General features: G+C 46.9%; 1 protein-coding gene across 10 annotated transcripts in view; it reads right to left on the bottom strand.

Moving 5' to 3' along the window:
• The window catches only part of RGS6 (regulator of G protein signaling 6), a 560,843-nt gene that overhangs the window by 40,360 nt on the left and 492,483 nt on the right, over positions 1-28,000 (bottom strand). For all 10 annotated transcript variants that reach the window (XM_027066078.2, XM_015071694.3, XM_027066077.2 and 7 more), the window contains 3 exons: positions 20,617-20,727; positions 8,900-9,025; positions 1,024-1,210 (listed from right to left, as the gene is read on the bottom strand). In XM_027066078.2, the coding sequence (XP_026921879.1) occupies positions 1,024-1,210; positions 8,900-9,025; positions 20,617-20,727 (424 nt within the window). The remainder of the gene's footprint in view (positions 1-1,023; positions 1,211-8,899; positions 9,026-20,616; positions 20,728-28,000) is intronic.

Genomic DNA, 28,000 nt, shown 5'->3' with positions numbered 1-28,000 from the left:
CCAGGCAAATCTGGATGACAAGGGACACTGGTTGTGTTCCCATGCTATTATTTGCATCAGGACCACTGAGTTTCCTAAATTAGACAATAATGTCTGTAGGAAAGCAAACTATGCAAATTCTCTATGTGGGGACCCCACAGGTGAGAGAAGTGAAGAGGGCTGAGGAGACAAGAGTGAAACCTTAAGCCCCATCACCAGGTGTAGGATGGATGAGAGGGAATCACAGTGAGGGGCCAGGAAGTAGAAAACTGACCATATGCTTATCTTTAGAAACAGTACCTTCCAGCCTTCAAGGTAAAGCTTGCTATTTAGAGTGGCTTTTGTGGCTTCTGTTTCTTTCACCAGCCTCCCCAAAACCTGTGCCCAATTGTGGCATCTAGGGACAGGAGTCCTTCCCATGGGCTTCCTTAGACCCGGACCTCACCCCTTTGGGGCACTTCCCACATTGGTAACATTCCCCGTTTTCTTGTCTTTCTCCCCGATTAGCCCGTAATTTCCTTGAGGACAGGAGCTTTTGCCCTTCTTTATGCTATCTTATCACATAGCACAGGGCCTGGGATGCAGAGGTGCTCCCTAAATAGTAACTGCAGAGTTGGAAATCACTATGGAAGCAGTGTAGGGTGGTAGTATGAGTGTGGGCTTCACAGTTAGATGTGGGCTTGACTCACAGCCCTGGCAGCTGACTACACCCACTGTGCTGATGCTGTGTTATGGTTTCCAGATCCCCCCACGGACTTACTATAGGACTTACGATTTCGTAAAAACACTTTGAGATTCTACCGGATAAGGTAACGCCTGTAACTAAATGTCTATCTCTATGTAACGGAACTAATCTAGGAAGACAATCCGAGGAAGAATTTCACTACACACCTACCTGGAATGGTTTCCCCTGATGGCCTTACACACCATAAAACCTGAAATTCTAGCTACCCACAATGCCTTGGACCTATATTAAAGGGTGGGGTGGCAGAGTGGACAAATGAACATCTTTTGAGTGGAAAGCATGCACACAGATACACAAACCTGGGCATCTTCGAATGTGTATCTCCCTCCGTCTTTGACATTTTGACTGGTTATCTCATAGCTGTGAGAGTCCAGGTTGATCGCACTTGGTGCCCCTGGAGCCAGAAACTCTTGCCAGATTTCTTCCACCCTCTTGGCCACAGCCTGCAGGGGCTGTTTCTTGAGATCTTGGACAGCCAACCAGAACCTGATGTGGAAACATAAAGAAAGTCAGTTCCAGGGGGCTCAGCATCTGGACTTTGCTGGATGTGGTCCCAGAACTGACATCCCACGAAACTCATTCTGCTGTATCGCCCAGCCTTCCCTGCTGCCACTACCTAGGTAACAAAGACAATGGGGACTGCTGAAAATTCAAAGGGTGCTCCGTTATTGCGGAGAACAGAAAAGAAGTGCACATTAGAAAATCATTGTGCTTCTGGTTACCAAAAAGAGGTTTCTTTCCCTTTACATCAAGGTTTCTCGGCCTCAGCACTATTTCCATTTTGGGCTCAATAATTCTTTGTTGTGGGGCTGCCCTGTGCATTGTAGGATGCTGAACAGCAACCTTGGCTTCTACCCCCCAGATGCCAGTGGTAACCCCTCCCCACGTTGTGACAGCCAAAAATGTTTCCACATATTACCAAACATCCCCTGGGAGGTTAAATCACCCCTGGTTGAGAGCCAGCACTCTATATAGGTGCCCTGACACAGACAAGGTGACTTCCCTTATTATGTCTGCTTGGGATCAGTTAGCAGCATCAAAAGAAAGGAAATCCCAAGAGGCAGATAGAATCTTAGGATCATAAAGAAGACCTGAGCCGGAAGGCTCCCGCTATTCATGTTAAAGATGGAAAAAGAGCCAGTTTGCGAGGTCAGTGTCCAGCATGGTGCTTAGCATATAGTAGGTGCTCAGTAAATGGCTGTTGGATTGAAGATGGGCTCATCAGAAACATAGCTGAAGAGGCACATGCGGGGAACCTCTATGGCAAAAGAGTCTCCAGGGAGCACTGGAAAGAAAAACCTCTCGCTCACTTCCATACGTGCCTCTCATGAATTTCTCAGCATCAGCATGGCAGCGGCCATTGGAAGTGCTGGGTGTGAGCTCTTTTCTGCTGAGAGCCGCAGCAAACAGGACCAAGCTCGGACAACAGCTCCCGGTTGTGAGGATGGTTCCCAAGGCAGCCCTGGGGAGGGCTTGCAGCAGTACCCAGATCTGGGTAGCACACTTTGTGCCTTGTGAACAGGACAGGCCAGTTTCCCCATCAGTGAGACTTGAGGACAGGCCCCAGGCTATGTGGTTCCCACAGCCACAGGAATCACATGTACTCAAGTCAATGAAAGGGCAGGGACAGGAGAAGCTGAACCACGGCATGGTGGAAAGTGTATTCAATCTGTCATGGAATTGCACCCAAAGTAAGACGTACTTGTTTTTTCCTTTTTGTTTTGTTTTGTTTTGTTTTTTTTTAAAGGTTAAGCGTGTTTTTCTACTTCTTTTCATAGAATTGTCTTTGGAGCCAAGTGCATGGCCCAAAGGCACCACTTAGTGGCCAACTGTGGTAATACAGCCCCATTTCCCCAAGGACAGGTGTGTGCAAGGGGCAGGGTGGAGTCCAACTCTTCCCCTGCTTTGCCATTTGGGATTCTAATAATCTCTTCAAAGAAGACCCTCATGATTTCCTTGTTGGTCCTGAAGAGCGAGAGGCAGGGAAGGAGGCTTAGTGACCTCAGTCGACTAGAAGATCAGAAGACACAGTTCTGTCCTCATCTTGACTATGCCGCTGTCTTGGAATTGTGCCTTTCCAGGCATCTCTTTCCTCATCTGTACAATGGGTATGGAGTGGGCGGCGAGATATGTGATGTGGGTCTGAAGAACTTCCCAACCAGGTGCAACTGAAATGCTTTCAGGTCCCGGGGGGGTGGGAGCCGCGGAGGGGTCAGGGCGGTGGCCACAGGTTCAGTGCTGGGCTTTCTCCTCGGGAGGCCGGGCAGAAGTTGCCAGGGGCTCTTGCTGCTACCATCCGTGATCGCCTGGCCCTCCGCACCGGCCACCTTTCTTTCTGCCACAGTTCTGCAGCTCACGTCCTCTGGCTACTGGGGAGGGAACAGTGAGCGTTCTCTGAGCTGAGTGTGAAGGGGCGGAGGGGGAGTTTTAATGGGACCGCAAACCTGCTTGGTTGCTCAGGGGGCCCCGGAGACCCCACTGAGGAGCGGGGCTCTTCTACGTCCCAGCCCTGCGGCTCAGGTTCCTTAGGCGTCTCCAGCCCACCCTCCAGGACTGCCATGGAATGAAAAGAGGTGGCCGGAACACTTACAGATGAAAATGGCCATCTGGTGATGACAGTGCTCATAGGTTTTCTTCGTCTGCAGGGCAGTGTTTGATGGGCGGGTGAGATTGAGGAAACCCAGCTCTGAAGAAGGAAGCTGGTGTGGGTTTTTCAAAGGACTCGAAGGAGTGCTAGCGGGTGAATCTTTTGCAGCCACGTGCTGGGGCTGAGTCCTGGCTCCCTCAGGGAGTCGCCTCTGGGCTGATTCCCCCCCCTCCCCACCCCCAACCCCTGCTGCTGGAGACAGCTTCTCTGGGCCAGCATCATTCCCAGCCCTCCCAGACTCTGCAGTCTCTCACACACATGGATGGTACCCAGGCAATTTGCTGCTCCCTCAATCAATGTCACGTGGGGCGTCACCTTCTGTCACCTTCTGTCCCTTGTTCCAATCTGCTTTGAGGAGGAGCTTTCAAGCTCCGGGAAGGCCCTGAGGACCCAGCAGCTTCTGAGCTCTGCAGGCTCCTGTGGTTCCTGAGGCCTCAGGGTCCCTCTGGCAGGATGATTTGGGAGCCACATTATTGCACATCCCTCAGCTGGGTCTAGAGAAGGTCTAAAGTGGGTGTAAATGGAGATTCCAGAGTCAAATGTAACCAACTTTTACACAAACAGTTAAAAGGTTCCCTTTGTCATAAACCAAGATTTTTTTTTTTTTTTAAAGTAGGAGGAGAAGAGACAACAGGCTAGAAGGTGAGGAGGAGGAGATGACGTTCCCTTAGCCAGCAGTGTTCCCTGCTGCACCCACGGGGACCCTCTCAGCCTTCTGTCTGCTTTGGAGGTGACCCGCCTTACCCTTCTCAGGTGACGGCCAAAGTGCTGTCACAACAGCATCCCGACATCCATACGTGTTTACCGTCCCTGGCTCCGAGGAACCTCTGTGTCGATTTGAAATTCAGAGCAGGCTCCGGTTTGCGTTTGCCATCTGCGAGCCCACAGGCCCCGGGGCCCCGGCTGCCCGGCCACACGCCCCTCGCCGGGGCCACGGAGCTCCCCGCCGCCACACGCCTACTGCGGATGCGAGGCCCACGGAGGCCCTTGTGGCTTCCGCCCCATCAAAAGCCCGCAGGTAGCGCCCCTCCTTGAGGACACCAGCCGGGAGGAAGATGCCAACATCTTGCATTAAGCCTCTACGGCTTGCAGCAGAAGGGCTGTCCTGACAGGCAGGCCGCAAGGACTTGCTGGTATTAGGGAGACCATCTGTCCTGCTCCGCTGGAGTCGTCAGAGCGTGGGGAGGCAGCCCGTGTGTCGGCATGTGATCCGTGTCGATGGTTCAGGAATGCGGGCAGACACCAGCCTTTGTGGGGAGGCAGCCTGGGCTCGGCCGCCACAGGGCCCGACAGCCGTGGGTGGGACTTGGGGGGCAGTCCCGGGCCGCCCCAGGTGGCCTCCTCTGTCGCCAGGACCGTGGTGCTGGCGGGGAGTGGGGTTTTTCTCCTCGAGGCCGGCCAGAAGCAGGAAAACCACACGGCTGTCCACATTCTCCATCTTGCCAGGGCGTCCGGGCAGCCCCTCAGGTCTCAGTTTACCTATTTTTTTTTTCATAAACTAGGATTCCCACGGCTTAGAAAAATCTAGCTTTTAGTTCGTTCCCGGAGGAAAGCAAACTCTATGCCGAAGGAAGGCTTTCTGTGCCCTCTGCTGGTCAACAGAGACTCAGGAACAATGGATGCAACTTGACTTGGTTCCCCAGTTGGGCAGAAATCCTTCGGGGCCTACAAACGGCCACCTCCACCAGCACCACCGCAGCTGAGTTATGTTCACTGGGCAGTGGCTGAGGTGCCCCAGATTATCATGGCGATATGTGAGTCACCCCTGTTCCGATTAATCATGTGTTTGGTTAGTGGTGAGTCTCTCTGGGTCTCGTGAACCTTCCCAGGTCCTCCCAGGACCCGGGGCCATGACTGGCGATGGGAGCTCTCCAGGCAAACCTGGAGACTCCCCTGTGCTCTCTTTAATTGCTTCTCCCTTCAGCTGACACTGTGTGGAACGGGGATAATCAATCTGCAGGTTAGAAGAACAACCACGTTCTCTCAGGAGATGTTACAGCTCATAAAAAATGTACGGGGAACGCTCTTTGCTGTGGGTTTTGAGTTTTAACTGTTGCCCTGCCGTGCGGCAGAGGGTGTCGAGCCAGGGAGGACACAGGTTTGCGAAGAGGGGATGCGGAGGGGGCAAAAATGGACAAGGGGCTCCTGTCACCCTTCTGGGAAAATGCACAGAGAAGGGAGAAGGACGACGAAGTCAGATAATGCACTCCAAGTCATTGCTTCAGAGCCCTGAGGCCCTGGCCTCGTGGATGGGAGCCCGCGTGCATTCCACAGGCCCTGAGCAAGCAGCTGTCTCCAGGGGCCCACCCTGTCTGAATGGAGCCCCGGGCTCAGCGCAGGGTGCCCCAGAGAGCACACATTCTCACTCCGCGCTGGCTGCAGCAAAATGCACTGGTCGTGCCCCCTCCAGGCCCTGATGATGACGCCCCTCCCTCATCTCACCAAAAAAAAAAAAAAAAAAAAAAAAAAAGATATAAAGGGACTTGAACTTACATCACATTATCACAGACATCATTTTTCCTTAAAGGATCCGGGGTGACATTGTGAGAGTGATTTCTATGTCTCTTTGGGGCTCCTCTGTTCTGCACCCTGAAGTTCTGGTACTGATTCAACCACTTGCCTACTTAACTGGCACTCCAGGTGCCGGGCAAAAATGTGATGATCTAAGCACCCCTCTAGCTAGAGAGATGCAGGGGAGCACACGAAGACAAAATGCAGATGCCCTTTGCAATGTATCCAGTCGAGTTCTGGTTGGTCTCTCTGCCTCGCATCCTCTGACGCCTGTTGCCCGGGCTGTTTGATCGATCCTGGGGCGAAGAGATGACCCCCCCCAAGGTGGCCAACACAACGGGCTGGCACGATCCCTGAGTTATGCCCCTTATGCAGCTCTAGGGGGCCCCGTTCACATGGCTGGGGGTGCATCTGCAGGGTGCCATGGCTGTGCTGGACAGCTGTGAGTCCTTGGGCCCTGGGTCATGGTGGGTGCTAAGCCAAAATCTGTGGCCCGAAGGGGAGGGGAGAAACCACCTGGTTATGGATGACCGAAGAGTCCTAAGTAGTTGTGTGATTTCAAACTGAACTTTCCCCCATACATCCAATTATGCTGAATATCATAAAAGTGGAACTTGGGCCTCCAGAGAGGATTTTATAAGCTCTTGGGCTGTACTTTTTATCTCCGGCTGTTCTATTTTCTTTATCCTCTCTCCTGTCATGGATCAGAGGGGACCCTCTTTAAGTGTGGATTTACGCATTCATGCTGAGGGTGTAGATTAGTCACCGGCACACTCACAAGGGCCCCCCCTCCCCAGTCTTTCATCTAGGGTTGAATGCAGCCTCCTGGCCCGGGGGGGAAGGAGCTGGCAGAGGCATGAGAAGTAACAGCAGGATGAGGTGCTGAGCACCTGCCGGGGACACGCTCCTCCATGTACTCCTGGCCCTAAATGTAATGCGTTTTCGTTACACTAGTCTGAACCGATATGTGGCCCTGGCTACACTCAGACTGGGCAGGAGGTGCTGAGCCAGTAGATGCTCCCACTCAGAATGGCCAGGGCCCTGTGGTCGTTCTTCCAAGTCTCCGTAATGGTGCAGGTGGCAGGGGGTCATAAGGCCACTCATGGGCTAAGAAATAGGTAAAGGAGACCTCTATACCATTTTATGTTGGGGACCTGCGTGGGACAGAGATGACAAAGAGAAATAGTCTCCCAGGGGTAGTTCATGGGGACCAAGCTCCGGGTGGGTCCTGGGGCTGAGCTAGGGCACAGAGAGGCTGTCTGAGGGCACCATGCTGGCCATAGAGGGCGTGGCTTCCTAATCAGGACCCACCTCCATTTATGGCCTGGGAGGCTGGTCTGAACCCACCGTAATGAGGAGGTTTAGAAGTCAAGCTTTCTGTTCAAATGCTTGACTAGGAATTGAAGCGAAGCTCTGAAGTGTGTTTAGAATAATGCCTCAGCATAAGGAAAGAAATCCTGTGTCCTGATCTAGAATCAGATATGCAGCCTTAGTCTGTTTTTACAACAGGCACCTGGCCGCCTAGAAAGGCATAGATACATACAGTTAACTGGCATCTGTGTGACATGGGAGACTCCCACTGCCACACCTTTGCTCGTTGGGTCTTCCTGTGTAGAATACTCTCCTTCCTTCTTTTTTGTCTATCAGTATCCTGTGGGTTTTTCAAAGACCAGCTTATGATTGGCCTACTCTGGCTTACATTCATTCCTCCCTTTTTTGAAAAAAACACTTCTAAAACAGTTCTTAGTGTTCATTCTCATTTACAGTCATTTAATGATTTAATAGTCTCTTGTGCTTTTTCGTCAAGGGCCTACAAGATCCCTGCAGGTGAGGATCATGCATCTTGACTTTTCTGCATCCCCCGGCAGACTCTTGCAGGGCTTGATGCAGCATAGGTGTGGGATAAAGACTGCGTGGTTGATTTATGGGGCTGATATGGTCTCTATTACCAAATAAATAACATGGACTTTGCACATTAACCCTGGAACGAGCAGTCCTTTGCCCACAGTAGCTCTCTGACTTTTTAAAGTTAAAAAATAAGAAAAAAAATTAATAAAACTACTCTTGCTAGAAAATAGCAACCCTTGGAAGATGGGAATTAACCTAGCATATAAAAAAGAAGCTGGTGCCAAGAGAAAAACCCTGAGATGTCCATCTGAGAAGCCACCAGTTTGCTAATATCACTCAGGGGTCTTACACCAGTCACCTTTTCCATAGGCTTCTGTGTCTACATCTGATACAGCAGAAGCCTGAATAAACCACAAGTTCCCAGACTTTTCATGACAACAAACCCTTTCCCTTTGAATGCTCTCCCTTCCCCCCCCACTCTCAATGGACCTCATGTTTTGAAAGTTTTGGTTTTTTTCTTCCACTGAACAGCTATGATTAATACATCAATACATTTCCCCTCATCTTGATTAGCTGGAGACCAACGGAAATGATCAGATGTTCTCACTGGTGGCAGGTGACCAGAGCAAACATGACATGGAGTTGATAGAATTCCCCCCCAAAAGGAAAAGCATATTTTAATTAGTTTTTACAGATATGTCACCAGGTATTGAGTGGTATTTACTTTGGCTTTTTGAAATTCTGAAGTGAGCTCAGGGATGTCTCTTGTTTTCCAGTTAACTTGTCGAGTATTCAGGACCCCAGACTGAGAAGTTTTGAAGGAGAGGTTCTCTGAGGTGCCTTTCCACTCTGAAGCTCCACGGTTTTCTGGTTTTAGTTAATGCATGGTGTCATAAAACCCATTTGATCATTTACTTATTATTGCAGGCATGTTTCTGATAACCTGAACAAATGTTTGCATTTAAAGAACAAAAATGTTGGTTTTGGAAAGTGCTAGCATGGTGATACCAAAGTGATGCATCAAGCTTGTCCTTCTCCATTTCAACCTTAGACAGATTAGCTGGACTTTGAGTTTGAACCATCACATTTCATTGAGAAAGGGAGGCAGAAAGAGAGACCGATTCTGCAAATTTCTTTGTACACACCGCGCCCAACTTCGAGAGAGTTACCTGAGGTTTTCGGAGCTGAATTCGGACTCCAGGAATCTTAGGAACTGGTCCCGCCCCACCTGGTCCTTCAATACCTCGTCGAAAGAGAAGCCCCATCTCTTGACTCGCTGCTGGCTGGGCTCTTTGCTTTTGGGGAGAACAAAGGTTTAAATAATGATCAATGCCAGGCAAAAACCTGTGTCCTGTTCCCTCTAACAACTCAAATCTGTTTTGTTGACACATGACGAAGGGCAATGTCTCAAATTTAAGCGATAGATTCTATAAAACCTATACAAAGTCCAGTTGCAGACTTTTACTCAACATCAGCCAACAGTAGAATGTCTCTTGAGAGAAGGCATTTGAAAGGGGCAACATTTAGGTGAGGCTCACCAGGATACCCGCCAAGTGGCTCCTGCCTGCAGGGAATGAAACAACCCCATTTATTTGGCTTCTCTGGACCATGGCGGTCAGAGCCCAACTCTCAACTCCACTATTTTTAGTCTTATTTAGATCCAAGTGACATACCCTTGGTCAGAAATGCATCAGGATAAACCCTCGTCACTTGCCTGGAAGCAGAAGGTTGTGTTCATTTAACAACCACCTGCTTCATGTTTATTGATGTTTTGGGCATTGTTTCGAGCGTCTTAACTCTGCTAACTCACAGAGTCCTCACTACTGCTCTGTGAAAAATGTACTGGTACTGTCCCCATTATACAGATAGAGAAACTGAGGTCTAGTGGTCATTTGCCCAGGGACACACTAGGAAGTGATGGAGTCAAGACGAGTCTGGATGGTGTGGCTCCAGAGTGCAGCTCTTAACCTCGCTGTGCTGACTCACGCCCATGTGACCCTCCTCAAACCACGTGATCTTCCTCAGACCATTTCCTTCAGCTCTGTCTTTCCATTTGCAGTTCACTTGTGTATTTATCCGCCTGACCCTTCAGGCAGCAATAGGGTCCTAGTTCGCAAGCCGTGTGCTATAACCGCCCACTCAAGGAGTGGTCTGTGGACCAGCAGTGGAATCTCAGGCCGCACCTCAGGCGTGTGGATTCAGAATTCCCAGCCCAACAAGATCTCTGGGTGATTTAAGCGCTCATTCAACTTTAAGGAGCAGGGCACCTGGGCGGCTCCCTCAGTTGAGCGTCCAACTTCAGCTCAGGTCATGATCTTGCAGTTCATGAGTTCGAGCCCCACATCGGGCTCGCTGATGTCAGCACAGACCCTGCTACGGATCCTCTGTCTCCCCCTCTGTCTCTGCCCCTCTCCCACTCACACATGCTCTCTCTCTCTCTCTCTCTCTTCCTCTCAAAAATAAAAATTAAAAAAAAAAAACACCAAACTTTGAGGAGTATTGATCTGGCAAACTGAATTTTAAATTATATTTCACTTTAAATCATTACGGTTCACACTTCAGTGGCCACACGTAGCTATGACTACTGTATTGGAAGACGTAGCTCTGGACCGAAGTGATTCAAGCCCAACCCTTCTATTTCTGCACTGCTGTGCATAATCACCAGCAGGAGCATCTTCCAACTCTGAGATTATATGCTTGGGGCTTGGGAGAATCTTGTGCACAACTCTGTACCGCCAGGCTTAGCCCAGCAGGGTCACAGTGGAAGGACCAAGCCCATCCAGTCAAGCCTGGGGACTTCTGTGAAACATCTCTTCCAAAGTTCCAGGCCGGGCCTTTTACAACAAGACAAGAAGACAGAGCCTGGATTGTCTCGAACTCATGCCACAGAACCCATCAGACTTGCTAGCTTGCCAGGGGACAGAAATGACTGTTTATGGAGAAGTCCCCTGAGGTTGAGGCTAGCAGCAGATGTGAGTCCCAGAGAACCGCGGCACGTTGCCTCTTTCTGCTGGGGTCATGCTGTGAGCTGGAACGGGCTCCACCATTTGCTCTTTGCCTGCCAAACTTGTAGCGCTGGTGGAAGCTTCACCCTGATGGAAAGCTGTTCCCCAGGAGCTGGGTGTAGAAAGTCACTCCATTTTTGTAGTGACTGCCTCATGTATACACACGGCTAGTGTCACCATTTTCTGGTACCCAAGCAGTGGGTCCACATTCATCCTACCAGGTTACTTGGTGGTATCATGGGTGGGAGAAAGGTCATTTTGGGGGCAGGCTAGGAAGCTTGGACTGTCATGTTAGATGCGTCATCAGAGACATAGGACAGAGATGAGGACATCCAGAGAGCTGCAAGGTCAGACTTCAGCAGAAATAGGGTGGTCTATAGAGAGGGCACCTGGATACCGTAGTTTCCTAGGGTGGCCATAAGAAAGTACCAACAAACTGGGTGCCTTAAAATAATAGAAATTTATTCTCTCATACTTCTGGAGGCTCGGAGTCTAAAGTCAAAGGTGTTGGCAGGGCCAGGCTTTCTCTCTGAAGGCTCTAGAGGAGAATTTGTTTCGTGTTTTTCTCTCAGCTTCTGATGTTGCCAGAAATACTTGGGGATTCTTGCCTCCGTCACTCCAATCGCTGCCTCTGTCTTCACGTGGTGCTCTCCCTGTGTGTTTATCTTCATGTGGCATGCACTCTGTGCATGTGTGTCTGTGTCTGTTTTCTCTTTCTGTAAAGATACCAGGCATCCTGGATTAGGAGCCCACCTACTCCAGTTTGAGCTCCTCTTAACTGCCTGCATCTGAAATAGCCTTATTTTCAAATAAAATCATATTCGGAGGTTCTGGGACGGGTATGCATTTTGGGGTGACAGTATTCAACATCTGGGTTCCCTCAACTATCCATTATTCACAATCCTCCTTCTACATGTGGAGGCTCCACATCTGCTCCTTTTCCCCCTAGTACATGTGGTTATTGGGATCTGTTCTATTAAGAGCTTCTTGGTTCAGCTTCTTTCAATGTGTGTTTCTTGCATCACTTGGGTATTTCCAAGCATCATCCTCTTTAAGGTTCAAGATCAGATTCGAACACGTTGCTACCACTGAATGGGCTCTGGTTATAAAATAATTTTGAAAATTAAAACGTCTCCAGGTGACTGGAACAATAACTTTCCCTCGGCCCACCTCAAACGAGTAATTCATGGAACTCACAGCCCCTTTGTTTCCAACCATTGTTTTGAGATGCTTCCTTATGACATACATTTGCATCATCATTTAGCCTTTCAAGGGTATGTCACTGTCTCTCCAGCTACCTTGTGAGCCCTTTGAGGGCAGAGACCATGTCTCCTGCATCTTTGTATTCACCATAGCATTTTCACACAGCAAGTGTTCAACACTAAGCGGAAATCAATAAGAAAATGTGTATAGTGATGTGAGTGATGTGTCCTTATCCTGATGGGATTTTCTAATTGCTAGCTGGATGTCTTTTCTTTAATTGGTGCTCTGTGCCCACTGATTCTTACCAAATTCTTACATCCCACTGGGCAGCCCAAACCAATATAGAGCAAAGACAGGTGGCTCTCCAAGGGAGTCCATCTTTCATTCCAGCTGATCCCCCAACCTAAGAGCACGGTAGAGATCTCCCACGTTGAGAACGAGAAAGCCAGGTTCAGAGGAAGCAGCCATCTATATTCAATCTCAATATATGCCAGGGAGGTGGATATTTGTATTCAGGTGTCCAGAGATCAAGAGAGGTTAGATTTCCCAAAGCCACACAGTCTGGAATCGGTACATGGGCCTGCCTATTTCTAAAGCCTGTTCTTTTTTTCCTACTACCTTGCCTTCCACTACATTTCCCTCATTTGAGGTCTAAACTAAGATTTGGGGAAATACATAAGCCATCTTGAAAAGACTTTTGAGTCTTTAGAGAAATTATGAAACAAAGGACAGTTCCTTAAAGAGCAAATATCCAAGAATGCCATTTTAGGGTCAAGGCTATTGAAAGAATGATGGCAATTTTATTTTATGCCCCTAGAGTAGCCTGAGGGTCCTGAGTACTCTGATGGGGAGTGGTCCAGGTATGTATTGTTCTGTGACAAATCATCCTAAAACTCTGGCTTAAAACAGTGATTGATTATTCTTTCTCTGTCCTCTGGGTTGACTGGGGTTCAGCCAGGTGATTTGCACGTGGGGTCTCTCAAGTAGTTATAGCTGGAAGTTGGGGGTGGGGTCATTGAAAGGCTCAATTGGGCTGCACATTCAAGATAACTCATCACATGGCAGTTGATACTGGTTGTTGGCTAGGAGCTCAGCTGGGGCTGTTGATGACATGACCTCTTCAGTGGCCTGGCATTCTCACAGCATGGCCAATGGGTTCTAAGAAGGAGTATCTCAGGAGCAAATGTTTTGAATGACTGTGATAGGAGACACGGAGCTACTTTATGACCTGTTCTCAGAATGTTACTTCTGCCACACTCTATTGGTCAAATTAGGCACCAACACCAGCCCAGGTGAAAAAGTAGGGACCTATCCCATCCTGATGTAAGAAGTGACCCACGCATAAGATGAAGAAAGGCATGGATGAGGCCATATTTGGAGGCTGGCCACCACAGAGAAGAAACTTGACTAATACCCTGGACTAATAGTTCTATCAGACTTGCTGGGCACAGGAAGCTTGGGGACAGTTGCTGCTACTCAGCAGATCAGGCAGGCTGGTATCGGATACTATGGCCAAGCAGGATAAACCAGTTTCCTTGTAGCTCTTCACTCATGCCCAGCAGAGAGAGAAAGCTAAACCATGTGGAGAGAGTAAATTATGAACCACAATTCTGGCAATGCCACGTTTTTGTTAGATCCACTATCTGGTTAATGACATGACCAGAAATATTTCTGAGAGACCTCCTTGAGACACTCTCCTGATGGTATTTAGACTACAGAGTTCTCGGGGCACCTGGGTGGCTCAGTTGGTTAAGCGTCCGACCAGCTCAGGTCATGATCTCTCAGTTTGTGAGTTTGAGCCCCGCATCGGGATCTGTGCTGATGGCTCAGAGCCTGGAGCCTGCCTCTGATTCTGTGTCTCCCTCTCTCTCTGTCCCTCCCCCTCTTATGCTCTGTCTCTTTCTCTCTCTCTCAAAAATAAATAAACATTAAAAAAAAATTAGACTACAGAGTTCTCTCCAACTGCAACCCGGCAACTTTTGGCTGATTTTTCTTCCATGATGAGCCCTGGTTACCACTCTTTTCTTTAAACTTGATTTCTCAGAATTTCCATCAGATAGACTTGAGGTGTAGTTTGCTCATCCTTAAAAGGGTAGTCTTTAATTGCCCTCTGAATAGATGCTTTCTCATCCTTGGATTTCTAGATCTAATAGCTTGTCTGAGAAGGAAAAAGGATTAAAGCACAATTTTCTATTATTCATGCCCTATCCTACATCATCTTGCCACTTATTTTGTTAAGTCCTGTTGCTGTCTTCCACTGGGCCGTCTGTAACCTCCACTTGGCAGAGAGAGTATGCTGAACTCTGTAGAATGCAGATTTTGTCTGTCCTGGACACTGTAATGAGCCTGCCTGCAGTCCTTTGCCCAGGCCCAGTGGAAATCAAAGCCTGCCTCAGACTAACTTGAGCTCCCAAGGAGAGTCCTGCTTTCTTACCTGCTGCCTTCACTCTTCCTTAAGCCTCTACCCATCTTCACCCCAAAACTCCTTCCCATGAGTTGCTCGGGAGGGTAGAAGCCTTTGCTGAGATTCAAGGGTCTTGAGAAGGGGGTACATATTGCACCAGCCAGCAGCAGACATTAAAAAACATCACATACTTGATATTCCTTGGACGCTGTGGTCTTAGGGCTCTTCCTGGCCCTGCACAGAAGCCTGGTCTCTCCCATCACTCTGCTCTTCCCTCCTTTTCACTGTGCTTAGGTCTCCCCTCTCAGGAATAAAAAATACAACAAATACGTTCTTCTCATTGCCTTAAGTCACAGGCCCTGCCCCTTGTTGTTTGAGTCTCTGCCAACAACTCTGCCCTCAGAGCCTGATTTTATGCCCAAATGACTTATCAATGTCTTTGCCAGAGGAGAAGGAATCCTCGGTCTGGGAGATGGGAGGGCATGTTTAAGGCACCTTGCTACATTTGAGTCTTGACAGAACTTCTTATTTGGAATTGAGCACACAGTAAGTTCTCAATTCATATTTATTGAATTAAGCTGAAACTGAGAAAAAATGACCTTTGATTATTCTACTGGTTATCTTAAGGCTTTGTGTCATGAGCAGGAAACATCTCTAGGCTGAAGCAGGATGTTGGCACTGATCCCAGACTCTGTGCTTCTCCAAAGGTAGGTTCCTAACCACTGCCTGCATCTATCTGAGTGGGTAGGAATGTCCTGCTGGGATAAGAAAGGGCCTCACAGCTTCTCTTTATTTTCACTTGTATCTAAATCACTTGACTCTGCTTGAATGTACACAGAATGCCTTAGGTGTCTTAGGCATTCTGATTAGAGTAGAAACCTAAGCGATAAGACCAGAACCAGAGTACTAGTTGTAGGAGCAGATAGCATTCCCTTGGGGACAAAGTGCTGACAGGTTGGGATAAACTAACAGGTCAGGTGACCACCACTTCCCCGAATGATCACATACTTTGTTGCTGTCTTTACAGAAAGAAGGGGGAAATCCCAGTGTCCTTATGGTGAATTATGTTTATGTACCTACCTCCCCAATTCCCAAATACCAATGAAATGATCAGAGAAATAGTCACTCCTTCATCTGTCTTCCATCCAACTTATGTGTTTTGGATGCCTACTATGTGTCAGACATAGTCCTAGTTAAGTCCTAACTAGAAAGAGAACCAGGGGGAGGATGTGGTGGAGAAGAGCTGGATGGATGGGGTGATCACTCGGGGTGACTGATCACAGAAGACCTTTCTGACGAAGGGACACCCATGCTGACTGAGAAGTGAAACCAGCCATGAGAGGTTCTGAGGAAGTGGTCCAGGCAGAAGGGACAGGCAAGAGTCTGGAGTTCAGTAAAATATAATTAAAAAGAAAACAAACAAATCCGCAGTATGTAGAGGCACAGACATTGGCCATCAGCGGGTGATAAAACTGAGGAATTTTTGGAAGGTATGAAGCAGATGGGCTGAACTGGTGTCACCTGATTGGGAACCACTTATGATTCCAGGGCCATCTGAAAAGAAATTAGCTACATCCCCAACAGATGCCTGGGAAACCCCCAAGCTCTGAGCAGCAGGACTGGAAGCAGAGGCACCTGGTGGGCACTGGCCAGGGGACATATGGAAGACACTCAGAAATATGGAACAAAGGGTCCCTATGGAGGAGAGGGTCTCCTCAGCACATGGGGGGTATTTCCTGGCCAGGTCTTAATATGGGTAACAAAACCAGAGAGTAGTGTCTCTGTAATCAAGGGGCGAAGAGCTAAGAATAGAGGGAAAAAGCATCTCAGCAAAGCAGGGAGACTTCTAAAGACACTCCTGCTTTCCCCCTACTTTTCATTGGCTTCTGCAATCTAACCAGATTGTTCCCTAAGACCCCTCAGCAGAAGGGAGAAGAGTGGACCTACTGGGAACACCATGGAGAGGAAACTGCAGAATTTCAGAAACGCCATCAGGATCTGAGACAGAACGGAGCACCTGGCTTGTGCGGATGTCACGCTAAGGGAAATTGGAGCTTTACCACCCGTGTCGCTCTGAGAGGGGACCCGGTTTTTCAGTCTGCTCTTGGCCCACATGGCCAAGGCTCACAGGGATCCGTGCTGACTGACCTACGGCTCCTCACTAACACTCTCAGGTGAAGCCCTATAGTCATGTGAACTGCTCAGAGGAGAGCCTGCAGGGGGCGGGGGTGGGGGGGTAGCGAGGTGGGGACTCTGCAAACCACACAGGAAGTTCTCAAACTGCTGGGCCACAGAATCGTCTAGAACACTTGCTAAAAATAAACCCAGAACCACCCTGGGGCATCTGTCTTCTTAATGAGCATTCCAGGTGCTTCTGCTATACCCTGTGCTTTGAGAACCACCGACCCCACAGCTGCCGAGGAAGTCCTCACCAGCTACTATCTGGTCTGTCTGGATCAGGGCTACACTTTAGAATCACTCGGACACATTAAAAACAAACAACAAACCAGTGCCCCACTGCCGGAAATTAATTGGGTTCGGGAGGGGATTGGGCATTGTGGTTTTTGTTTGTTTGTTTTGTTTTGTTTTGAAACAAACTCTCCAGGTGTTTTTACTATATGGCCAGAGTTGATAGCCAACTCTGGTTTTCACTTAGGAAAACCAGCAGTCCCCCAAATTTCTGGGAATATGAAAAGACAGACTGATCTGCTCTGAACAGTTAGAGTCACAGTGATGGATTGTATGATAAATAACGCCCCCCCCCCCCCGCCCAACGTGAAACAGACTAAGTGTCAGAAATAGAGGCAAGTATGAAACCAACCAACCAACCAACCAACCAACCAACAAAACAAAACCCAAACCAGTATCACACCCTCAGGGGGATTTAAGAGGATAAATATCAAAAGAATAGAATAGGTATTAAGAAACAGGAGTCCAAGAAATATTAAGAATTCTTGGAAATGGAAAGTATGATCGTCAACTAGCTCTCCCAAGACTCAGGAGGAAAAGAAAAGCTCATTAAAGTATAAAACCACAGAACGGACACCCTGAAAACCAAACTGGTGGCTCTGAAGAGTAATTCAAGGAATTCTACCCTTGAACATAGACTAGAAAGACTACAGGATGGGAGTTGTAGAAGGGAAAAGATAGAGAGATATGGCTGCCCCATCTCAGAGGCTCAGAATTTCTACAAAAGGATTTCCTGGAAAGAGAGGATAGAACAGAAAAAAGAGTAGTGATTAAACAATAAATAAATAAATAAAAGGAGAGAAAATACCTCGAGTTAAAAAAAGACTAGAAGAGATTAGAATTAGAATTTCTGGCAGTGGATCAGATTAGAAGGGATGACCTAGGGCACGTCAGAACTATTAGAAAGAAGATACTCACCTATAAACTACTTTTCTTTTAACGCTGACAGAGAAATAAATGTCAGTCACAAAATGTTTGTTTACAATGTATCAGGTTAAGGCACCTATCAAGAAGAATGGGATTTGGAAGAGGCAAAGGGAAATTTTTTTTTAATTAAAATAATTAATGTTTATTTTTGAGAGAGAGATAGAGCATGAGTGGGGGGCGGGGGGGGGGGGGGGCGGCCAGAGAGAGAGGAGACACAGAATCCAAAGCAGGTTCTTGGCTCTGAGCTGTCAGAACAGAGCCCAAAGCAGGGCTCGAACCCACGAACCCTGAGATCATGACCTGACCCGAAGTCAGACCCTTAACCGACTGAACCACCCAGGCGCCCCTTCTATTTTTTACTTTACACACTTTAATGTTATTTGTATGAATTGATGCCATTTTTAATTAAAAATTTAAAAGTAAATATGACTGGAGTAGAAACTAGAGTAACAAAAGCTAACACAAAATTTGATTCATAAAGCAAAAATCAGGGAAGAGGAAAAGAAACAAAAAGAACAAGATCCAGAAAACATAAAATATCAGGTAAAAGATAAAATATATATGATCCAAGTAAATGTAATCATTTGATATCCCAATGTCCAAAGCAAAACACAGAGACAAGTGAGCACAGAACCCAAAACAGTCAAGTCACAAGAGGAAAATGAATACCAAATGACCATGAGACAGGATTCTCAAAGAAATGAAAAAGCAATGAGATTTTTATTTTAGCTTAACACACTTGCAAAGGTGACAAAGATTGATAATGCCTGGGATGGTGAGGATGTGGGAAGTGGACACTTTTAAGCTCTGGGCATGGGAAAGGTTTGTTAGAATTTTGCTTGAGAGGAATTCAGCTGTGTGAACTAAAACCAAAATATATCTGCTGGTCCTAGCAGTTTCACTCCTGGAAATTTATCCTAAAGTAATAATTGGACTTGTGTGTGAGGATGTTCCTTGCATCGTTGTTTACAGCAGCAAAAAAAAAAAAAAAAAGATAATAACTTTAATATTTATGACCTACGGGTTGGTTAAATACATTACACTCTACTCATACAAGGGCGCACTCACTATGTAGTTATTAAAGAGTATAAGGTGGAGTTATATGCATTTACAGAGAAAGATCACCATGATATACTCATTTAAAAATTATGGGACAGTGTACATGTAATGAATCCATTTATGCAAAAGAATATGATACTATATATACATAAAAATCTAAATCAAAGGTTTTAGACCCTAAATCAAAGGTTTCCAAACTTCCTGAGTCCATGGCACTTTTAGTGTGTCAGTAACTTTTTCACGGTGCCCCTGGCTAAAAAAAAAAAAAAAAAAAAAAAAAAAAAAAAAAAAGTACGTAACAGCTTTGTTTATTAAACAGGTCCAAAGGACTTAATATATATTTATGTCCTAAAAACTTAGTAGCTGTAAAGTACCTATACATTGAAAGAAAAAATAATGTTTTCTTAAATAACCTCAATTCTTAAATAGCCACAATGTGTGCCTGATGGACACTGCACGTTATCTCAAATTCTGGAATCCGACTGGACCCCACCATACTCATTTTCTGTTCCATTTTGGTTTTTGCAAAGTACTTGCTTTTTATCGTAGCAACTGCCCTGACAACCCAGATTTGCAAAGATACGACAGCGCTGAAAGGAATGTAATGTGAAATGTTGGAAATGGCGAAGTACCTTAAGTTGGTGCTTTATGCAGCATCTGACACAAGTCAAACGCCACAGTGCTTCCCTCAAAGATCCAGAATATCCCGGGCTAACCCTGTGAATTCCCTGCCATGGCGCAGTTTGGGAACCACGGCATCAGACTATAAACAAAGACTCTTTCTGGACAATGAGATTGGATCAGAGGGAGAGAGAATTTTCTTCGTTATGCACATCTGAATAGTTGGGGCTTTTTATAATAAGCAAAATATGAAAGTAATAAGAGACTTTTGTTACTTTTTTGTAATTTTTTTTTCGTTTCAAGAAAAGAAGCAGAAAAAGGGCAAGAGTGAAAGCGAATGAGGGAGATGCAAAGAAATGAAAAATGAAATAAAAAGTCTGCTAGCCGAGGGGCGGAGGCTGCACAGGCACCCCCACACCGAACGTGTGCGTGTTTCCCTCTGTGATTGTGACGCTGGTCCAAGTCCCTCCGGGCTTCGGCTCCTCGGCTGTTAAAGTACAGGCACCAGCCTCCCTCGTGGGCAGAGAGTTACTTCCGGTTACTCCTGAAGAGCAGAGCAGTGAAAACCACAGCTCTCGAGCTGGGTTCTAACCCTAACTCTGCTACCCGCTCGCTGTGGGTCCTCGAGCAAGTTCATGAACTCCTCTGTGCCTCAGTTTCCTCATCTGTTCAATGATGAGAATAATAATGTTCACCGGTCGTGGGGACTCCACGTGGGACACTTACTCGGTGGCCAGGGCCAAGTATGCGCTACCTATTATTATTAGTGTTGTTTCTGCACATATATAAACAAATTGGCCCACAGAATTTTTTTCCCTCCAGCAATGAGAACTAGGAAATGTGAAGGACTGTCCCTGTTATCATGGCATCCAAAGGGTCAGAGAAAGGTCAGAGGAAGCCACTAAAGGGTCAGAGAAAGGTCAGAGGAAGCCACTAAAGGGTCAGAGAAAGGTCAGAGGAAGCCACTAAAGGGTCAGAGAAAGGTCAGAGGAAGCCACTAAGGATCCATGTACAAACCAAAGGTATAGGGGGGTAGAACCACGTCTGAGCCGAACGTAGTCAGGGGGTAACTTGAGGGGTTTCTGTTCTAGTGATAAAAAGCATCAAATTAAGGTAGGAAATAATGTAATTTCACCATCTCATGAATTTTCCCCCACATCTCTTTCTTTCTCGAACATTGAAACATTTTTTTTTTTACCTCATCTCTATGTCCCATAAAGTGATATCGTCGCTGATCCAGGGATTGGACGGCTCGGCCGGCGTGATCAATGGATCGTATTCCACATACTGTTCTGTGTAAGCAATTAAGCTGCAGGAGGGAAGCAAAGCAAAGTACGCCACTGTTTTCCATAAAAACTTGCATTTTTACACAAACGTTGTAACTGTCTTTATAGGATTCCAAGTTAAAAGGAAAATGACAAATCGAGCTGTTTCTATTTATGCTTGTTCTCTTCTCATGAGGAACGTATTGTTTTTTGCATTCCTGCTGTCGTATGTACACATTTTATATCTTTTCCTCACGTTACTCTTTACCTAGACCCTGGTGCACCCCTTGCTGGTGGCGCTAGCCTGACTGATACACAGGTCCAAACCTGCGTGTGTATCACCCTCTCACGGAGACTAGGGATCTCGGGGCATCTGGGTCACACCAAGGACACTCAAATCCGTCCAGGCTGCCAGTCAAGGGTTCCCAACTGGAGACTTCCATACGACAAAGACTAAAATCCTGACGGACCATAAGGAGGTAATGCATTATAAGCATTATATCCACAAAGCAGCTTAGTTTTTCCGGTTATACTGTAAACGGCCACATTATCTTTTTGAATGAAATTTTCATTGCATCAAAAGGCATGTGGTTAAAACAATAAAATAGTACAAAATGATTTCACACACACAACAACACACACTCTCTGCTCACAGAGACCTCTGCTTTCTACCCTTCTGTTTCCTTTAGCATTTACCTGTGTATTTCCAAATTGTGTTTTTATAGTTGTTCTTGATTGTCAATTTTTTTATTTAAAACTTTTTTTAAGTTTATTTATTTTTTTAGAGAGATACAGAGACAGCATGAGCAAGGGAGGGGCAGAGAGAGAGAGAGGGAGAAGAGAGAGAATCCTAAGTAGGCTCTGCACCGTCAGCACAGAGCCCGACGTGGGGCTCGAACTCTCGAAACTGTGAGATCATGACCTGAGCTGAAACCGAGAATCGGGTGCGTCACCGACTGAGCCACCCAGCTGCCCCTTGATTATCAATTTTAGATGAGGATTTAACTCTCTTCGTCAGTCCCCAACTCCCCCCACCACTTCCTCCCACGATCCTCCTAAGAGACGTATAATAATTTTTGTGAAATCAATCGTCAGTGTCCACATTATTAAACTAGATATAAATTGTTTCCTGCTAAGTAGCATATCACCCTTTCCAAATGTTCTAACAAATCTGTAAAACACCTAGCAACAAATTTTCCACGTATATTTTGTTTATTTATTTTGAAAGAGAGAGAAAGAGTGAGAATGAGTGGGGGAGGAGCAGAGAGAGAGGGGGGACAGAAGATCTGAAGCAGCTTCTATGCTGACAGCAGAGATCCCGACATGGGGCTCAGACTCACAAACCATGAGATCGTGACCTGAGCCGAAGTCAGACACTCAACTGACTGAGCCACCCAGGTGCCCCCAATTTTCCCACATCTTAAACACCTTAGCCAATTCTTGTTCAGTTCTGTCTCCCCGTCTCCCGGAGGTCCTCTCTCCAAAGTCTGGAGTCCTCTTTCTCCAGTCTGGACTGTTTGCTCTACACACTCGATGTAAAATCACCCTCCTGGGACGTCCCTGACTTCTGTCTGCGCTTTGCTTCCTGGACTTTACGTCCGTCTACTGGTTTTACTCTCTGGTTGTGCTGAGATACTCCTTTAGTGGTTTCCTAAGAAAGGATGCAGAGAAGCTAACTATTTCAAGTCCTGGCAGGTCTAAAAATATTTTTATTTTATCTTTGTACTTGGCAGATAGTGCTGGACCTAGAACCCCAGGTTAAAAATCATTTTCCTTCAGAATTCTGAAGGCGTTGCTCTACTGTATTTTTGGCATCCAGTGTTACTGCTGAGAAGTGTGGATCCAGTTTGATTCTTGTTCTTTTGCTTAGTTTCTTTCCTCTCTGGAAACAGCATCTTCTCTTTATTGCTACAGTGCCCTGAAATTTCACCCTGGCTTTTGCTGGTGTTTTTTATTTACTGTGCTTGGTACCACGTGCAATGGATAAAAAAAATATTTCCCAGAAGTCTTATTTCTTTGTTAATTTCATACCCTCATTTCTTCTGTTTCCTCTTTCTATAATTCTCTCTAGTTGAATATTGGACCTTCTGGATTGATAATCTAATTTTCCTAAATTTGTCCTGCCGTTTTTCATCTTTTTGTCTTTTTAGTTTGGTGGTTCTTCCCATCTTGTTATTTATTTACTTTTTAAAAATTTGGGCTATCACTTTATTTTTTCTTTTTATATTTATTATTTTTGAGAGACAGAGAGAGACAGAGCACTAGTCAGGGAGGGATAAAGAGAGAGGGAAACACAGAATCCAAAGCAGGCTCCAGGCTCTGAGCTGTCAGCACAGAGCCCGACGTGGGGCTCAAACTCACAAACCACGAGATCATGACCTGAGCTGAAGTTGGACGCTTAACTGACTGAGCCACCCAGGCGCCCCTGGGCTATCACTTTCTTAAGCTTCCAGAGCTCACTTTTATTTATCACAGGATCTAGTTTTTGATTTATGCATAAAATATTCTGATATCTGACATTAATATTTCTGAGGATATTAATTATGTATTTTTATTTTCTGTTTCTTGAATAGTTTTTGGTTCCTCCAAGTCAGTTTTGCTCTTTGTTTGCCTCATACTCCCTCACATTGGGGTTTCCCTTGAATGTCTGGAAAATCTCTGGGCATCCACTTGTGTTTAAGAGCGAGATACTAAAACCTGCTTGGAGGCTCAGTGTGTGTGTGGATAGGGCTTTGTTGACAGATCACGGGCAGCTCACCAGTCTTTTCACTAGAGCTCCCAATGAGGGATTTGGGGTCTTTTCTTTGGGGACATTGATTTTTCTCTAGAGCAACGGTGAGTAAACATTTTCTGTAAGACAAAGCAAATATTTTAGGTTTTACAGGCCAGATGGGTCCATTACAACTCCTCAGCTCTTCTGTTGCAGTAAAAAGCAGTCATCGATAATTCAGGAACGAATGCATGTGACCGTATTCCAATAAAACTTTATTTGTGAAAACAGTGGCATGGAGAAGATGTGGCCCACAGGTTGTAGTTTTCTAATCTTTTGCCTGTGGGTGTATACCTCTGGCTCCTGGAGGGTGAAGAACCAGGCAGAGGATGGTTGGAGGGTTCCACTGTTCAGTATGTAGATCTTCCATTAATTCACTTGTTTTCAGTGGGCCCTTTACGATGTGATGTGCCTGAATTCTGAGCTGATGTGATTCAATTTCTTTAGAGAATAAGCTACCCATCTCCTGTGGTGATAGCAAGTGGGAGAGATGGTCTCCTAGTGGAGCAGGGATCTAGGGATCCAAAGATCCAGAGACAGGCTTTACCCATTTCTCTGGGTTAGCCCCATGCTTCATTTTTTCCTTCCATGGTCTCTGGTGACTTCAAGAGCCAAGACCAGACTTGTAGGGCAATCGGGTTCACTTTGTTATAATACTCACACTCTGAACACGTAGGTTATAATGTTCTTCACTCTGTCCCCAGCCACCTTCTTTTTTTTTTTTTTAGTAAATTTTGGAATATTTCAGGAATACAGAAAGGTCTTCCAACTAGCCAATTATAAGTGAGCTGTGTAAGGGATCTTTGCTAAGTTCGCCATGGTACGCAATGGCCTTGTGGAGCACTCAGGACCATTGGATAAAAAATGGAAAAGCATTTCAAAAGAATCTTCCAAATTTCTGCAAATGTAGGCTATGTGATTGCAACCAGCATGTGTAGTGGAGGCACGTTGTCCTTGTAGGAGTACAAGGTAGGCCTTGTGCCCAGGCAAGCCTTCATCCTAAGGCCCTAGGGCGGCACTGTGGCAGGAAAGGTCACACTACAAGTCGGTGCTGTGACAGCTCCACAGGGAGTTGTCCCTTGGTCCCCTGGGCTAATTCCTTTCTTTCTGAAAGAGATGGGTTGCACGTTAAGGTACATATTAGTTTCCCGGGGCTGCTGTAATAAATGCCCACAAACTTGTAGCTTGAAATGACAGGAGTCTTTCTTACTTCTGGAGTTTAGAAGTCTGCAGTCAAGGTATCAGCAAGTCTATGCTCCCTCTGGAGGCTCAAGAGGAGTAATCCTTCCTTGCCTCTTTGAGTGGTTCCAGGCACTCCTTGGCTTGTGGATGTCTAACTCCAATCTCTGCCTCTGTCCTCACATGACTTTTCCTCTGTGTCTGGGTCTTCTCCCCTTCTCTTCCTTACTTGTCCTTGGGTTTAGGGCCCACCGGGATAATCCAGGATGATTTCATCTCCAGATCCTTAATTTACATTTGCAAAGGCTCGTCCCACATAAGTCATGTTCACGGCTTCCGTGGATGAGGACTTGCACATACCCTTTTGGGGGCCACTATTCAACCCACTGCAGGGAACATGAAGGAATCTAGGCATGAGGACGGAAAGGGCACACTTGGCCACCTGACTCCTTCGCACCAGCAGCTGGTAACCTCGGTCCTGTTTGAGGGACAATGGTCCATGTGAGATGTGTCTGAGTCATGATGAGGCATCGGGGGCTTTCCTGATTATGACATATTTGGGCATCCACAGCATTCTCAGAATTTGAGATGGTGGGTGTAGTCTATGGGCCTCTCTTCAGCGGTGACCCCTTTGCTCTCCCAGCATGTCTGCCCCCTGGCCTTTTCAATGACCTCAGCCTCTGGTGGCCCCGATCTCAAATCAAAGACAACTACCTGAGCAGCCCAAGACAAAGGTGGTGGTTGTGGGGGGGTCTTCTAACTAGCTAATTACAAGTTTTGGGGGATTTTATTTTTAAACCAGAAATGGATTTCCCTCAAGTAACACATAGGGATGGAAAAACAAAATTTCCTCCCCTCCCTTCCTTACTCTTGCTCTGATTTCTGTGAGACAGGGTGGAGGTTTCACTAGCCACCTCTCTAGCTTGTTTTATTTGACGGTCCACATGGCCACACCTATGACCTGCAAAGGCAGGTCGAAGGGGACATGTCACACCTAGGTTCCCAGATGAAGCCCAGCAGAAGTGCCTGGGGCCAGGAGAAGCAATGAGGCACAGGAGAGGCTGGGGTGAGAATTCTGAGGACCTAGGCACTCGGGGAGCCTGCCTGTTGGTGGCCTGTTATTGCAGGAAGGCAAGAAGGACAGCTGTCTGCTGGCCAGCCTGAGGCAGCGGGACCCCACAAGGCCAGAGAGCAGCCAGGAGGAAGCAAGTGGTAATGAAACATAGGCTCACAGTCAAGTCTCTTTTAGAGAAATCTGGGGATATCTTCAGAGTGTGGAGGAGAGGTGGTGAGATTTAATGGTGATGTTGGTTCAAGAGAAGTGGTTGAGATCCCAAGGAGGGATGTGTAACCACTCAAGTTAAGAGCACGAGACACAACTATGTAACAGGCATTAAGTGTGAATGAAGTTGGGGGCACCAGGGCGGCTCAGTCAGTTAAGGGTCCAACTTTGGCTCAGGTCTGGATCTCACAGTTCATGAGTTCGGGCCCTGCATTGGGGTCTCTACTGTCAGCATGGAGCCTGATTCAGATCCCTGTCCCCCTCTCTCTCTGCCCCTCCCCTGCTCCCCTACTCCCCTGAAGTTGTTCCAAGGGCCTAGCCCCACACAGTGCCTTCTCAGAGCACAGGGTTTGAACAAGACCCTGGATATAAGTGGAAGAACACGAGAAGAGAGGGGTAAGAACTTCCTACAGAAATGCCCGGACAATCTGCACTGAGGCCAGAGAGCTCAGATCCGCATGATCACTAATTAGTCCCCCAGCCCCAGTGATGGGCAGCATTGGCCAGCAGGGGAATTTGTTGTATTAGAAGAGGAACGGCTGTTTTGTTAAATTATAGCTGCATAAATAAAATCGGTCGGAAGCTTTGTAAAGAGAACCGTAAAAGTTGGTCATGTGCATTTTAAACGTTATATTATATTGGTAGAAGTGGGATGTACTGAGTGAATCATCAGAATTAGACAGAATTAGACAGGGCTCTACGAGGACCTTCTGATCAGTGAGAGACTCAGAAATTTTTAAAGGCATTTTAGAAAGGAAGATCTTGAGATTCTAAGAGAAAGGGAGAGATTGGATGGTATATGAATTTCTAACAGTTGCTGTAACAAACTGCTACATACTTAGTGGCTTAAAAAAAGCACAAATGTGGGGTTTCTGGGTGGCTCAGTCTATTGAGTGTCTGACTCCTGATTTGGGTTCGGGTCATGATCTGAAGGTTTGTGAGATTGAGCCCCATGTCAGGCCCTGTACTGACAGCGCGGAGCCTGCTTGGGATTCTCTCTCTATCCCCCTCTCTCTCTGCTTCTCCCCCACTCATGCTTTCTCTCTCAAAATAAATAAACTAAAAAGATAAAATTAAGGCGCAAATGTATTCTCTTATACTTCTAAGGATTGGAAGTCTGAAATGGACATTGCTGGGCTAAAATTAAGGTGTCAGCAGGACCATGTTCCTTCTGGAGGCTTGAGGAGAGAATCCATTTCCTTGCCTTTTCCCCCTGGTAGGGGCGTCCCACCCTCCTTGGCTCCTGGTCCCCTTCCCTCTTCAAATCCAGCAATGCCTGGCCAAGGCTGGCTCACGTTGTATCACTCTGACACTGACCCTTCTGCTTCCGTTGTCTACAACAAGGGCTGTTACACTGGCCCCCCTGGATAATCCAGGGTAATCCCCTTATGTTAGGTCAACTGATTAGTCACCTTAATTTCATCTGCAAACGTAATCCCCCTTTGCCATGTAACCTAACATAGTTACAGGTTTTGGGGATTAGGATGTGGCCATCTTTGAGGAACCATTATTCTGTCTTCCACAGGTGTAATTTGAGAGGAACTTGTGCAGAAGGTTGAAAATGAAGTCATCTAACAGAGGGTGTGGTGGTAGGTAAATGGTGTATCTGAGGCTTGCGTAGACTTTTTAGGAATGGCACCAACGTGTTTTATCACACTGTCACTGATACAACCTATGCCAATAAACTCCGCGTTCATGAATCTATGCTTGCTCGCTTGTCCCGTTTGCCATCATGGCTGCATGGGAGACAGGAGAGAGCAAAGTGCCTTCTCTTGGAGGTTCCTGTGAGCGGCTTTGGCTCTTAGTAGTCTGTTGCCTTAACTCCTCTCTTAGCTCTTGTGGGGGTTGATCCTTCCCGGGGAGAGTGGCAAAGAGGGTTAACTCCATCATTGGGGTGGCAGAGGATGGAGAGGAGGTGGGAGAACAGCCCACACCAGGAAGAGATGGAAGAGGGCCTCTTCCCTATGCTTCTTAACACCACGAGACTGGCCAGAAACAGCCCGAGGAGTGCGTGCGAGCAAGCACTGCTCGTCTGGTCCCTGCTGCCTCTCATCCAGGTCGGACGTGCCTTATGCTTAGAAGCTAA

The sequence above is a fragment of the Acinonyx jubatus genome, chromosome B3, assembly GCF_027475565.1.
Source record: "Acinonyx jubatus isolate Ajub_Pintada_27869175 chromosome B3, VMU_Ajub_asm_v1.0, whole genome shotgun sequence".
Taxonomy (NCBI): Eukaryota; Metazoa; Chordata; class Mammalia; order Carnivora; family Felidae; genus Acinonyx; species Acinonyx jubatus.
This window is presented reverse-complemented; position numbering and strand designations above follow the sequence as displayed.